The following is a 16116-nucleotide window of genomic DNA, read 5'->3' on the forward strand; positions in this document are numbered from 1 at the left end:
ACACAAAATAACACCATATGTCTTGGATTTAGTAATCGTATGGTGAGGGAAATGCTGTTCCTGGGCTGCAGTATGAATATAGAATAGAATGAAAGCAGATCGGTAGGTTTGCATATACAATGTCATATATGGTCTAACGTTTACATAAGCTGTAATTTCTAAACAGTATCAAACGTATAGTTTAGTAATGAAAGAAAAATCTGTGTCATAGCTTCACTTTGTGTTCCTCTGTATGGGACATGGCTGTTTTTCCTGGTTGAATATTACCGGGCAGTAGAGACTGAGCCGTGACTCCATCAGCTCATCTGACTACAGGGCGTAGGAGTAGTGGTCAGCTCAGCCGACCGTGCCTAAAAATATCTGGAGAGGTCCTCTCATTGCCCCCTTCACTGACAAATAACAAGGCATTCTGCACCCACTAAAGAGCCCCATTAAAGGGCGTTCTCAATGCTGTTAAATCACTTAATTTGATTGCTGTTCAAAGACTTTTTAATGTTGTTTTAATTAGCTCTCACCTCATGGTAATAGCAAGGTCAGCCGGTCCAATCTGTGAAGGGATCTGGAAAATAACCGATAATGTGAGTTGTTTTCCAACTCTGAAGTGCTGTTTCGGGGGATTTATAATAAAAGGCTGGGTTGATGTGGGGGGTGTAGAGAAGGAAGTGTTTTTAACGTTTAATATTTAATGTGTGTTTTTGTGTTCTGTTCCAACAGTTAGCGGTCTCGGCAGCGGATGACTTGTACCTGGAGGACACGGGGTCCGGGGGCTACCCGGAGGACGATGACGACTTCAGTTCCGGCTCAGGATCAGGTGAGGGGGCATAGATGAGCACGTGTTCACATACTTATATATACTTCATTGAGCAATAGACACACACACACACACACACACACACACACACACACACACACACACACACACACACACACACTTCACTCAGGTGCACAAACACTTGATACATGTTGGAAGCAGTATTTAATTTAGTTACATTTACACACTCAAATAGATATGTACAAGCCTCAATAACCAATATTGGTTAGTTTACAATAGCCATTATTGGCCATTTAAAAAATTGTGTCTATGAAGATTTATTTTTTATTAGTGCATTGCAGATACATTTTTGTGTCAAATCTGTGTTAATACTTTTTTCCTCATCTCTGCATATGTGTGTGTGTGTGTGTCGTTGTCAGGTGCTGGGGAGGAACTTGAGGAAGCAGTCACGGTCAACACGCTGTACATAGCACCAAATGCAGAGCCCACGCAGGATTCCACCAAAGATTTCACCCCCAGAGTGGAGGCAGTCACCCCCAGAGACACGCCACGGGAAACACCCAAAAAACCAGTCAGAACAGAGGTCAGACACACACACACACACACACACACACACACACACACACACACACACACACACACACACACACACACACACACAAACACGCACACAGAACCATACATAAACAAACCTAACCTCTCATGCACTCAAAGGACACAAAAATGTCACACTGAACATAATGCGCACACACACATCACACCAACGTAACTGATGGTAGCAATTATTTCTAGCTTATTGGGCAACTGTAGAAATCTACCTTACCTTGAATGTGCTGTGCACACACAAAATAATTGCTTGCTAGGTCAGTTGCAGCTTTCCCATCATCGAAGTTATCAGCAGAGTTTGGATCTGAGAGTTTATTTTTTCCCATGCATGAAAATAACTGCTGGACCACTTCAGTTCTTCTCGCATTCACCCACATTTCCCTTCGGAACAGCAGGATTTGCCTTTTTCTTGAGGTGTCACTTCATACAAATGCGGAAAAAGTCACATGGAATTCAAGACTTATAAAAAAGTACCCACAGCCAATTATTTCACCCTGTGAGGTCAGCGTGAAGGATGGGTTCATTACCAGAAGCTGACTCGTTCTCCATTAGTTCCTAAATGGACATTTTAATGACACTTGAACTGATCACCACAAACACTCAATCATTTTCCTGAATTGATTGTGTCAGAGTGGCAGTGATTTAATGAGTCTTTAGAGAAGACGTGCTGCAGAAGGGATTATCCTTATGCTTACTAACTCTTATTAAACTCACTCTCTCTCTCTCTCTCTCTCTTCCTCTCCTCCCATCTCTCATGTTTATCTTCTCCCCCTATCAATCTCATCTCTTCTCTTTATTTGTTTGTCCTCTCTTTCACTCTCTACTTGCATACAGTTTTCTTTTTTCCCCTCTTTTTGACTCCTAGTTTTTCCCTCACTGTTCTTTCTATACCTTGTTCTTACCTTTTAGCTCTTGATAGCTAGCTACCCCCCCCCCCCCCCCCCCCCCAACACCTTTTTTGACTTTCTTTTCATCCCACTTTGTGTCTGATGTGAAACCAGTCGAGCAAGTCGCATACAACACTGATCACGGGTCCGATTTCCTAGAGAACGCTCGTCATGCGAAAGTGTTTATATCTCGCCTGACTGTCAGTCAAGTTAGCTGAAAGCGACTACAGAGCAAGTGAATGTGAATGTCCTACTGTGCTCTGCCTCTCTCTCTCTCTCTCTCTCTCTCTCTCTCTCTCTCTCTCTCTCTCTCTCTCTCTCTCTCTCTCCTCTCTCTCTCTCTCTCTCTCTCTCTCTCTCTCTCTCTCTCTCTAGCCCCCGGCTCCAACCACAGAGGAGCCCCGCAGGAAAGTCGCCAGCAGCACCGTCAGCGCCCCTCGTGCTCCCGTGGACCCCTACGAGGTGCGCTCAGAAAACCTCTTCCAGCGGACAGAGGTGCTAGCAGGTACGTGCCTTCGCCCCAAACGTACACACACACAAAGAGGCAGGTGCGGCGTTGATGCCTCCACTCTTCCCATGAAGCCTGGCCTATTCTTCTCTCTACTTTCCGATTATTTCACCGCACCATATTAACTCATTTCTAACTTAATGGCCCTTTGATGTACTCGGACACCACATCAAATCAGTTTCTGTAAAAATAGTTTTAAGAGACGGGTCTAATTGCTAAATGTTAAATGCTCCTTGTAGCCTCCCTGTTACCAGAACAGCATGTTTTATTTGAATAGTACAGAATGTTTTAATTTAATGTCTCTTGTAAGTATCAAAATATTATGAGTCACAGGATGGAATGTGTTTCAAAACACGTTTAAGCTCTTCAACCAGAGTCTATTCTTTCCACATGGGTTAGTTGTGGATATACAGGAAGTTTGTGCCTCCCAGCAGCCTCTCCAAAACGGCGCAGAGAGAGGTGCGAGGCTTGCTTGCACCTTGCAAGCCTCCCCACTAATAAAAGTACAGAAGAGAAGAGCCTCCACAAGTGCAAACAGATGGGATTGTTTATGCCCCTGCGGTGCGGGGTGTTACCAAATCACAGGCAGTCTCCCGTAACCGCTGTGCAGGACCGATAGAACGGCCACAAGTCTGCACTGGCCCAAGCCAGACACTAGCACAGTAGCGCGCCGCGCTCACACAAGCAGAGAGGCTCAGGGCCTTTCAAGCCAATAAATGTAATGATAGTAATAACGTCTCTGGGGACTTCTTCCCCCACTCGTCCCCCCGTCCCCCCTTCCCCCCCCTCTCAGCTCCACTCATGTTTTATTGAGTCGTTCTACATAAACTGCTTTTCCCCTCCTCGCTGGGATGGTGAGAAGTTCACTACTTAGTTTGCATCTGTTTTTGTAATGCTCGCCTGTTTTGTCAAGAAAACAGCCAAAGAAGGGGCAGCTTATCGACACTATTGCCACAGCTGGCAAAAGGCATATTATCGACCCAACATGCACTCGAGGGAAAGGGCCACATTTATGTTCCTTTGATATGGCTCCAGCTGCCTTATGCTGGTTACTTTAAAAAGAGGCTGATAATGAAGTGACCTTTGGTCAAAAGACCAAAACAATAGTATCCTTGAGGCGAAGTAGCATCGAGTGTGTATGAGGAAGTATGTTTCCTATATGGTTGTTGGAAGACCCCTACAGTTTTCTTTTGCTCTCTGTCTACAGCGGTCATTGCTGGCGGAGTCATTGGTTTCCTCTTTGCCATCTTCCTCATCCTCCTCCTGGTGTACCGCATGAGGAAGAAGGACGAAGGCAGCTACGATCTCGGAGAGAGGAAGCCATCCGGAGCAGCCTACCAGAAGGCCCCCACCAAGGAGTTTTATGCGTAGACCTCCCGACAGCCATCCCACGAACCCCCATCCACCCCCCACCCCTCCTTTCCCTTTCCTTTGGAACACCCAACTACCCTTCCAGAAAGCAACACTTCACAGTGGGAGGTGGTGGTTTCTGATCAACGACCACCACCATGAAACAAAAACAAGGAAGACCCAAACAAAAACACAACAGTCAAAAGCCAGAACACATTGGGAGCTTTTCAGTAGAGAATTGTAATTAAGACCTCTTCTTTCTTTCTCTGTCTCTACTTTTTTTTAAGAAAATGATGAGAAGCCAAGCAATGCTTATTTTGCAGCAAATCTGTGTGTATTTAAACCTTATTTTGTGTCTTGTTTGAAAAAACGGCTGAAAAGAAAACACAGCATCGCAATCTGTACAGGCCAGAAAACATGATTTGCATCTGTCTTCTGTTGAAGGAGCTGGTACTAGTCACTGACTACTTTTTAACTGTAGCAGTATGTATTTGTAAAGAAAAAAAAATTTAAACGTGAAAATAATTGAATATAATTGTCCTGTATCAATCTTGTTTTTTTGTTTCTTTTTTTCCCCTCTTTTGCCCTAGCATGTCTAAAGTTGATCTTCTTAAAAAAAAAGGTATATTTCATTAATTTATCTTTTTTTTTTTCTCAGATATTTTTAAAAGAATGCCTTTCTGTAGATTCCATGAAGCTTTTTTCTGTTTTCATAATTAACTAACAGTCAAAATGTAAATGTCCCTCCCTCTGGCGTACAGTGTTTATTATTTTATTTTGTCTTCTGTTTCTCATTTCTCATTACTGCATTTCACAACCATTCTAAGCTTCCAGTGAGGCTTTCGCTGAATTTATTATTGTTTTGTTCAAATATAGCTTTAGGTCAAAACATTTGGCAGCATATACGTTCATAAACGGTCATCAGTTCTCAGTGATGAGAAACAATGGTATGCTCAAGGGGATCGGACAGGTCCTTCCTAAGAGTATCTCAATGGTGTATTTAATTATTTAATTTAAGTTGATTATCATACGGTACTGGTGGACACTCTCCTAATCGGTCTCTGTAGAGTAGCGTGTCTTGGGAGGGGCATTTGTTGTCTCTTTATGTTATTCTTTTCTTTTTTTGTTAAAAGATGTGGCCAATAATGAATGCCTCCTTCCCTTCACACGCTTCCTCTTCATCCTTTCTTTTTTGCTATCATCACTCAGCCCTTAATGTCCTCTCTCTCTCTCTCTCTCTCTCTCCCCCTCCCTCCCCCTGAGTGGAATTTGAGTGGACCGAGGCCAGTTTAGTAGAAATGTCCCCACATTTCTCTGTGTCCCCCTTGGCCTCCATCTCAGTTCTCTGTGTAACCAGGGTGATGGTGGTGCTGAAGATGATTATGCTCATCAGCTGTGACACAGCTGTCTTTTCCTGAAACTACCGCGTGTACAAAGGGGGCACTTCGCATCCAGACAGCCCCCCCTCACACCCACCTCTTAACTGGGCTAAAGCTTCTGGAGCATTCTGAGAGAGAGGATCTTGGGTCCTCTACTCTTTGTTTTGGTCGGGCTCTCGTAATAGCGGCCCTGTCATAGACACTGTTGTTGACATACCAGTGCTGACAACATGGTGCTCAACCCAAGCCCTGTAGGGCTGGCCAGTAGTTAACCCACAACTACACTGTCTATTGTTCTGCGTTTCCATGCATGGACCTGCAGGTAGGCAAATTCTCTGCATGGAAGCTTATTAGCACAGCAGGTTGTGAAGTTGCCTTTGAAAACTGTTGAGCTTTGTAATTTAGAGTTTGCACTTTTACCCCACCTAACCTTTTTCTTCCTGCCCTGTACTTTTCCTCTCCATGTTACCAATTTTTTTTTTACCTTCTTTCTCATCGCCTCTCTGTCTCTCTCTCTCATTTCATTCCCCTCTCGCAGTTTTCTTGCAGCTGCCATGTCCCTGCTAGCTTCTCTGCCACCTTCCAGTTCCCATCAGTCTCACACAGACTGAGAGGGGCTACTGAAACCATGGCAAGCAAAACCCAAAGACCCTCAGTATTCTCTAAACCACCACATAAGTACACTTAACTCGGCCACATTCAGATGGTTTCTTTTTAGATTTATTTTGTCTCTTAGCCATTAGGTTTTTTATTGTTACTAGAGACCTGACCGTTGAGTCCAATTGCTTATTCGTATATGAAAAAAAAATCTATATATAAATATATATAAATGTATATTCACAAATGTTTTAAACAACAACAAAGTGCCTACCATTTGGAAATGTGCTTGTTCTTGTCATGGCTTGAGACGGTACGATCATCAGATAGAGGATGTGGATGGAATTCTGTAAGCACCAATGACTGTAATGGTAACTTTTTTTTTAGTCTTACAAAAGAAGCAAGCAGTATTGTACCTATGAGTTGTAAACAACACTACTGAATAAACATTGTGGCCTAATATTGACCGTTCTCTGTGCATTTTGTTTCTGCCATGGTATGCTATTTAATTTTAATATCTACTATCAGCTCTTTAAGTAATAGATACTCTGTGTGTTGGTTACCATAAGTGTACATAAGGATACAGCCTGTTTCGTCTTTAGCATCAAACTGACATCACAAGTACTTACACACATGGGATCTGGCTCTGGTTTTCAGATTATCTTTGTGTCCGCTAATCTAAATGGGTTGCGAGTTGAGATTATCGTATCAGTCACTAATCTGAGCATGTTTGCGGATTGAGATTAGCGTAATGGAACACTGAAAGCCGAGAGAGTCATCTTCGCCACTAAAATAAATGGGTGCAACAAATACACTAGAAACAATATCACCCCAATTATTGTAATGATTTTGATCTTCCTTATTCAACATAGGTAAAGCAAGCAAGCATCACTCCATAGACCTTGAGGGATACTATAATGGGCTGTGAAGAGGGCAGGCTTCTGTTTTGTGTTAACGGGGGACGAGGTCAACTTGTCCTCCCATTCAGTACTGTGACAGATGTTCAGGCGTGTTTTTGGCCTGCAGAGCAGTCAGCTGTGTGTTTGCTTGTGTGTGTTGACCGTTTTGAGCGTCTGCCTTTAGGGGGGCATCTCCCAAGCGAGGGGGTCCCAGACTGTGAGAATCCCAGCAGACGCGCGAGAGATGAAGGGGCCCTCTGTGAGGAAGGGGGGGGGGGGGGGATGTGTGTCTGGACCACGGCCACTCCACTTGTTTGTCCGCCTGTGTCTGGTCAGCCCCTGAATTTATAACCTCTCCCCCCTTCTTTCCTATCCCAGTGTGACAGGGCACTGCTGTGCATATTGTGTTTATATCAGGGGCTTGGGGTGTTTGTGTGTGTCTCTGTGTGCGTGTTTGTATGTGTGTGTTTGTGGGTGCTGTGTGTGGGGCAGGATTGGGGTCAGTATGTATCCATGTCAGAGTGACTTTAATATATACCCCCTCCCCTCTTGTCCATAGCATGATGCTTTGGATGCGGGTATCTCGGGCTCAAGCTGTGGAGGCATCTGGGGAACAAAAGCCATTGGGGGACTTCTCTCACAGACTGAGCTAATTCAATAAAGAGGCCAACCTTTGGTCTGTTAGTCTGCGCCAAACCATGCAGAAACTTCCGAGCAAAATGGCCGCCAAAGTAAACACGCTGTCAGGCTTCATAACGGCACATGACTGGAGGCAGAGGCTGTGGCCAGAACGGATGGCCGTGGCCTGGCTCACTCAAATCCCGAGCACACATGTGCCTGCCGGTCAACTCTGCCCACATGTATGATATCTTTAACCAAGTATTTCTCCCACATGAGAGAAAGCCCACTGGCCTTCTTTAAACTCTTCTTAGTTGTATTTTTTGTTTAACCAGGCTGATTCTCATGTTAATGTCATTATGGCGCCCGTCATGAAAATAATGATCCAGAAAAGAGTGCACGCTCAGTGTAGATCCATGGGTGTTCTTTTGTTTTCGGGAGTTTTCTGAGTTAGCTGGATACTGTAGTTGCTATGAATGACAGTAAAATGTGTAAATCACGCTTATGGACTCAGGTAAAAAAAATTGCATTAATTGATCATTGATTTGACCCAGTGTAATAACATGGATAACTCCATCATGGTGATAGGTGGAAAGCTATGTCATACATTGCTAAACTCATCAAAACTACATATGGCCCTTAGCAGCCAACAGCACACTCTGCATTGCCTGCTTCCAATAACAAGACCTGTCACTTGTCAAAACTTCCACACAAACTCTGGCAAAGAATCTGCCCAGGCATGGCATGGGCTGTCTCCCTTCGGCTGAGAGAATGTCAGCGCCCCGGAGACCAAACAGGTTCATTGCACCTCACTCGACCGAGCGCACACAGGCAGGTTCTCTCCACCACGCAAAACCCACCGGCCCCGGCCGTCCCTTAGCTTCCGTCTCAAAGGCACTCAGAGGTCAAGGCTAGCTTTCGCTCTGTGGCAGGGTGCAGATGTGCGCCTACAAAGGGAGAGTGTTGATTCCATATGCAGGCCTCCTGTCGTTTTTGCTAACAGTGCGCTGGCCGCGGCGGGTGGTGGGGGGTGTGGGGTGTGGGGGGTGTGGGGTGTGGGGGGGGGCATGGGGAAGGGGAGTGATTCTAGGGAAAACTGTTAGTTTGTCCCGATGCCTCCACTGTTCTGGATTAGGGTTTTGACAGACGGAGGAGGACAACATCCGCCCCCGCGAAATGGCTCCGTGCCAGAATAATTGGTCCCCGTGGGAGGTGGAGGAGAGGTGGTGGTGGTGGGGGGCATTTCCTCTCCTCTCTGCCAAGCCATGAAAATTACACGGACGGGTGAGTGATGTTTTGTGGTTTTTGCCATACCTTTTTTTTTTAAACAGGTTTAAAAAATGAAAGAAAGAGTATTTTATGATGAGAGCATCTGAACATATTAGTCCTCATAAATAACAGCAGCTGGCTTCCTTTATGGGCCTGATTTGTGTATGCAAGTTATTATTATTGTTTGTACCATTATTGTTTTCAACAGGGCCTGTTCACTGATAAGCACAGCTTTGATATAGAAATAATGAATTGACGGCACACTGTTTAAGATGAATATGCTTTATTTAACCAAAGATGTTGCTAGCAATTAAGCCTGTTTGTAATTGAAGCAACATTGCTGAAGTTGTATTTGTGGTTAACACGCTTTAATTTGCTTTGAATTCAGTATAATTCACTCTAATGAATGCCCTCTGTTGGAGTCAGACCCTCATATGACACTGTTTAAATGCAGCACTGCTAAAGTGTAAATGTTTAGCAAAATGTCTGGCTAGCTTATTCCTTCGCTCTGTGACCCAAATCAATACCCACTTGAACCTCATGCCCGGTTTGGTGTGAGGCTGGGTGGCAGCTTTTAAGTCAACATGATTTTCCTAAGAATACTGGGAACAATCAGGAAGTGAGTTGGGAGGAAACGACTCAAATGAGAGAGGTAATATCTCTCACTCTCAGTCAAACAGAATTCAATTTATAAAAATGACATGCCTCTCAATTTGCCACTTAATCACGTCTACTCATAATTAAACATCCAGCGCTTCGGAATGCCAATGAGCACCACCTTGGCTCCTCTTGATGGGATTTGGGAACGATTCCTGGCAAGCTGACTGCTTGACGTTGGCGCCGTGTGACATGATGGCGCCTTTTAATTTCAACCTCAGGAGCATCGCAGAGACCTCTGTGTAAATGAAAGTTTGTTGTGATTAAAGTCTTCTGATGGGACCATTTATAATAATTCCGTTTTAATTAAGCATGGCCCTCCATTGAGAGCATGGAAAGAATTCTAAACTGAGAACTCAGAGAATCCTCTGTAAAGGAGTTTCTTGAATTTCCCCTGGGGATCAATAAAGTATCTATCTATCTATCTATCTATCTAAAGGACCAGAGGGCCGATATGTATTTTCGTCTGTCTGTTTAACTGTGAACAGATCCCTTTTGAGCTGTGCCTGTTTAGAAGGGAAATGAAGAGGAAAAAAACAAAAGATGACTTTTCAACAAACAGCAACAGTAATGTTTTACCTTTGTGTCAGACCATTGGTATTCAGGAAGCAGTTCCACTAGATAATACAACTGTATAGCCTATTTAAAAAAAGCTCAGCTTGTCACACTTTTTTGTGAAAAACAGTAAGGGCCTTCTTCTTCGTGATATGCAGACTCACTGCTGTATACCAGCCTACACAGCACCTCCATTAATGGTTGATAAGAAATAACTCCCCGGCAGTTCCACACAGAACACAAAAGAGTCAAAGAAAAGTATGAAGATTTAGCCAGTGGGGGCTCTTTTTTCATCCTTTCTTGGTTTATATTTTCAACGGAAAACAAAAATGCCTGAGGATCCCTTCGCTTTCAGCAATTTCACAAGACAATCAAGAGACACATTGACTTTTTTTCCCAACCACATTTTCATTCCCGGCAACTAGTGTGTTTTTTCGCCTCCGATGAACAAATGGCCGTATTATCATTTGCTGACAATAGGCTTCGTTTATGTAGTCAACTGTGAGTCATTTGCCTCCGTCAGTGGGAGCTTTTGTCGAGGCTGATGCCACTGTCAACATGTCACAATCAAATAGCACCGAGAGTCTGTCTCATCTTGATTACCTTTGTAGAGACATAATTGAACTCTCTTGGGTGTCCTTTCATCCCTTTTAATGTGGGTGTCATTCTACAGAGTGTCAGACCCTTTTTTTCCCTATTGTTCATAGATTGAAACACAAACAATCTGATGATTATCTTTGCTAGTGACGTTTTTGCCACAGATTTGTGTGTGTGTGTGTGTGTGTGTGCGCGTGTGTGTGTGTATGTGTGTGTGTGTGTGTGTGCGACTGTGCGTACGTGTGTGTGTGTGTGTGTGTGCGTGTGCATGCGTGTGTGTGTACAGTATGTGTGTGTGTGTTGCATACCTGAAAGAAGATTTTATCAGGTGTTTTTTACAGTCCCATTTGACTACTGAAAACCAACAACGGGTGCTGAGTCTGAGCTGAACATGCCGCTCACAGATGGGGTCTGTCCAAGTGCCCTGAAAAAGCCTATTTGCTTAAGCCCATGATCATGGACTTTCAACTATATAAAAATAACATTGATTCCACACAGCAGACAAAAATAAACACCACCAAATACATTCCTGATATAAGGACATCGTGAAAAATGGCTGCTGCACAGAATGAGTGATAGAGGGCTTTGGAGTAGCAGTCCCTCCCCCCTCATGCAAAGCTCAGTTTGGGCATTCCTCTTGAAAGTCAAAGACATTCCTTCAGCCATCCTCACTCAGTGAAGCAGGCACATCTAAATAATGTATACTGTTCCTATGTTTGTTACTTCTCTCTCTCTCTCCCTTTCCCTTTTTACTCTATTTTCCTAATCTCTCTCTCTCTCTCTCTCTCTCTCTTTCCCTCTCTCCATCTTTACCTCTCTAACCCTAGTCTCCAGCCCAGCTAAGCAATGTTGAAAGCTGAAGCAAAACATTAGCCACTCTGAATGATGGGTAATAGCCCGGGTAGGTGGACATTACTCAAAGGATATCCCTTTTTGTTTGCTATGTTTTGTCTAATCTCTCTCTCTCTCTTCTCTCTCTCTTTTTCTTTCTTTCTTTCTGTCTCGCTCTCGCTTTCATTCTTTTCTCCTCACATTCTTGCCCTCTGGCCCCCATCTCTGTCCACCTCTCTGTGTATCTTTGTCTCTTTTACCTGCTGTCACTTCACTGAGCTTGCTGAATGTGTGTGTGTGTGTGTGTGTGTGTGTGTGTGCGCGTGTGTGTGTAGGGGAGGGGCTGTGTGTGGGGGGGAGGGTGAGGTCGACTGAGGTCCCAAGGCAAGCTTTTTAATGAATGCTCTTTGAAGTGTGCCATGATTGTGCCGCGCCTGTGTGACTCCTCAAGAGCAATGGTGAGATGCGTTCGCTCGCTCGTTCACCCGGTGCATCGTGGGACGCGGAGCACGTCGCCGTCGTGCGGCTCCCCCAGCTTGTCACCAGCACGACTGGGATGCGTGATGCCGCTGCAGGTTGCAGTCAAGGGGAAATGATAAAGAAAAATAGAGGCAGGGACAAGTGAAGCGTAGAGGAAAGGCAGAAAAAAAAGAAAGGAATAAAAGCCCTGCAGAACTCTGGGAAAGGGAAGGGAGGGAAGGGGGCGGTAAAAGAGGGCTTGGGGGGTGGGGAGGTGGAATCAGAGGGGGTGGGTCAGGGTTGCCATCGGTGATGGCATGTCACCATGGTGCCACTTTGTTATCTCAACAAAGTGAGACCTGAGGCATTCCTTTCATCACTATTCCCCATTCATCTGTCTCTTTCTCTCTCCCTCTCTCCCTCTTTCTCTATCTGTCCTCTCTATCTGTCCTCTCCTTCACTATCTCTGATTCTATTCTGTTGACAGACTCTAATGAATTATATTACATCAATGCACTGTTTAAGTCATTTCCCACGGTATCTCAATAAATCATCGATTTAGTATTTGATTTTATTAAACTACTAGAGCAATTTTCTGAATGACAGTGGATATTCCAAATATGTTGGTATTTTACTAGGTTTGCTCGAAATGGTACCGGTAAGGTGTGGTTAAAATGGACAATTTCTGATCAGTAGTGTGCAACTTTTTTAGTCGAATGATTAACAATGCATTTGTTTGGCTGCAATCATGTCAATGAAGGTGATGATACAAGGGGCAACTTGTTTAGCAATGTTGCAGGGCACCTGCATAACCGGTTTCATGTGTTCGGATTGGATGATCGGGACAATTTGCCTACTGAAGATCAGTGTTATCCTGAAAAAAAAAAAACCTCTTGCCCAATATCAATGGAAATGCGGCAGAACCATAATACTCAAAAACACTGCTAAGCAACATCACTCACAAAGTTGCCTTGCGTATCATTAACTGTAGAGATTCCTGCCTTCATGCGAAGTGTAATACACCAACCTAAAATATTACTTACACTCTCCATGAACTGTAACATTCTTAAGGTAGAGTTATTTCACAACAGAAGGAAGACGCTTTTTGTGGTCCAACTGTTTCTCTGTGTTTTGAATGACACTGATTAGCCATGATGCTGTGGCAAATTTGCAAAGAAGCTGTCATACTGTCCCGGGTGCCAAAAGTGAGACCTAATAAGAGCTTCATTGTTGTAATGAGTTTCAGAGCAGCGTTGCTGGAAAACTACTGTGACTTGCTCAGAGCAAACGAGATAGGAGGATGTCTCAAACTATTCTCCTTCAGTCAGATAATGGCACTGCACAACTCTCCATTGCCTTCCAACTATATACAGTAAAGGAATGTGAATAGGCAGCACATGTACATGCTCTCTCTCTCTTTCTCTCTCTCTCTCACACACACACACACACACACTTGCTCTCCCTCTTTGTCTCTCTCCATCTCCATCTATATCTATTTATCTCTCCCCCACACACACTCACATAGAGAGAGAGAGAAAGGGAGAAAGAATGCTTTGAGGATGGTTGATCAAGGCTGACAGAGAGGGACCTGCTTGAGTTTAACAGTTGGCTGCATCTGTAGAGGGTAAGTCGAACACTTACGGGCGTATGTGCATGTGTCTGTGTGTGTGCGCGTGTGTCTGTGTGGGTGTCTATGTCTCTGTGTTGTGTGTGTGTGTGGGTGTACGCAAGTGTGTACTGTAGATATATGCTCTGTGCATATGTTCATATATGAATCGGCCTCTATAAGCCTATTAGTGCATGCCTATAGTGTTAAGAATATAAAAATAATTTAAACTAGATGTACCGCATAGCGGTACATAATATGACCGCCGCTCAGTCCTGTACATCCATTCTGCGAAAATAAATCATATTAATGAATTTGTCTCCATCTTCTACTCCATCCCCCACTCTTGAAACTTTTGTGTATGCTTGTTTGGAATGTGTGTGTGCGGGCCGCACACAAAGTCGCCTACTGGCGCTGCAAAGGTGAATAGATTTGTAGCACTTGCCAAAAAAATTGTAGCATTGTTATTAGGGCTGTCAAAATAACTGATTAATTTCGATTAATTCATTTGAGAAAAAATAACTGATTAAAAAAATGAGTGCAGATTAATCGATTCCGTATGACCTTTGACCCCGAGCTGTTCTAGTCAGTAAAAATTAGACTGTAAAATGAAGGAGAGAGAAGAAAACGTACTGCCTGGATCATTGATTGGAACATTTACTTTTTAAAAATGGCCTGATGGTGTTGATAAAAAATAAAGTGTTGAAAATAAAGTCCTCTGCAATGTCTGCAGCAAGGAATTGACCTGTCGCTAAGCCCCGACCCCATTGTTACCGTGTGAAAACTTGGACAAACAAACCAGACTTTATTAGAAATACATTGTGGACAATGGCAGCTGACAGTACTGTATATGAAAGCAGGCTTTGAGGACGTTTTGGTCGATAAAAGGATTTACTTTCCTCCAGAAGCTATCAAAATGGACTTAATTATGCTATGGAGGGGTGTATTCAAAACTTTAGAATACATACAAGGTGACAAGCAGTTGTGGCGAGTAGCCGTGCAAATCCCACTGACGTTAATGCTAGCTAGCTAGCTAGTGGAAGATTGATACTAAGATATGTTAGGTTACGTTAATATTTGATGTAGTAAGAATATAGTAGTTGGTTAATGAGCATTTTCATCTTGGGATTTAACAGGGAACCTGTGCCCACGTTGTTGGCTTAGTTGCCTAGCAAAGTGTTCCGTACAGTGCTCCCTGCCATAGGGAAACGTTCATTTCGTGGGTAACAGTAATCCGTACAGTTAACCTTTTACGATCAAATGCAATTAATTATTTCCAGGTCAATAAAAACTATAGATACCTCTGACAACCTTGTCTTGTCCTCTTTGATCTCTGACCGTGGAGAGTATCTGTTGACCAGCGAACAAAGCAACTACCGAGTAAATATGTCAACACACACAGCATATTTTAGCGATACCGGAAGAATATTTAAAAATGTCGCCGGGGGAGGGTTTAACCTTCGCCCTAAATGACGTAGGGGAAGACTTTAAACAAGATTTGTGAAAATATGTGGTAAAATGTATATGTGTAGCGTATTACATATTGAAGTAAACATGTTGAAAAGGTTATTTTGTTTGATATTTATAGATTGTTAGTATAACATTAGTGGTCGTTTTATCAGACTTTTTCATGGCGTAATTAGTGACATTCAAATACGCCGGGAAATGGCTTTTTTTAAAAAAAACAAAGTTTTTGAACTTTAATGTCACTAATGCTGATTATTCAATGATTCATTTGAATTTAAATATTTAAAATACTTTCCCAGCAAAAAATATGTATGCGATTAATTTAGATTAATTAATCACAGAGTATGTAATTAATTAGATTAATTTGTTTTAATCGATTGACAGCCCTAATTGTTATAAAACTTTTAAAATCTCTAAACAATCACAAGTAGGGCAGTTCATCACAGTCCATCCATTGCAACTGGACTGATGAAAGGTACACCTGTAGGCTACATTGTATTTGGGAAAAGCAGAAGGTAGCAGCATAATGTATTTATTTATTATTAAACAAAACAATCCCTGTCAGTTCCATGCAGTTTTCAACAGCTATCAAGAAGAGAGGTCATGTCATGGATTTTTGTGAATGTTTCTTCTTCTACATATGCATAAGTTTAGTCATCTAGTTCATATATGATATGTAACATGAATGTATTTTACCGTAGAACTTTGGGAAATCCCATTCAAGCCAATGGAGCGTTCTACTTGTCTTGTGAAGAGCCGTGTAATAATCAGCTTTATTATCAATGCACAAATTAAATACCAGTAGTCTAAAACAAAATGTAGTTTTACCCAGTGGTCCAAATAACTGACATGTCCAAAAGGGCCTTCATGAAATGCGTTGCTAGACTGTTCATACACATTTTAACGGGCCAAGTTGGAGAGCTATTGTCCGTTATTGTTCATGCAAATAATAGGCTGACTCATGTTCCTTTGCATTTTGCAACTATGAAGTCCATGGTTAGTCTGGCTTTTGCCAGACCAAGCTCAATCTTTTAAGAAATCGAAAAAGAAATAGCCGGC

At 43.1% G+C, this 16116-nt stretch overlaps 1 protein-coding gene across 1 annotated transcript in view; it reads left to right on the forward strand.

Annotated features, from left to right (window-relative positions):
• sdc2 (syndecan 2) overlaps positions 1-6565 on the forward strand; it is a 31447-nt gene extending 24882 nt beyond the window's left edge. The window contains exons 2-5 of the mRNA XM_042076618.1: positions 715-811; positions 1192-1355; positions 2641-2770; positions 3981-6565. Of these exons, the coding sequence (XP_041932552.1) occupies positions 715-811; positions 1192-1355; positions 2641-2770; positions 3981-4144 (555 nt within the window). The 3' untranslated portion in view covers positions 4145-6565. The remainder of the gene's footprint in view (positions 1-714; positions 812-1191; positions 1356-2640; positions 2771-3980) is intronic.
• Positions 6566-16116: the final 9551 nt, after the last annotated feature.

The sequence above is a fragment of the Alosa sapidissima genome, chromosome 21, assembly GCF_018492685.1.
Source record: "Alosa sapidissima isolate fAloSap1 chromosome 21, fAloSap1.pri, whole genome shotgun sequence".
Classification (NCBI taxonomy): domain Eukaryota; kingdom Metazoa; phylum Chordata; class Actinopteri; order Clupeiformes; family Clupeidae; genus Alosa; species Alosa sapidissima.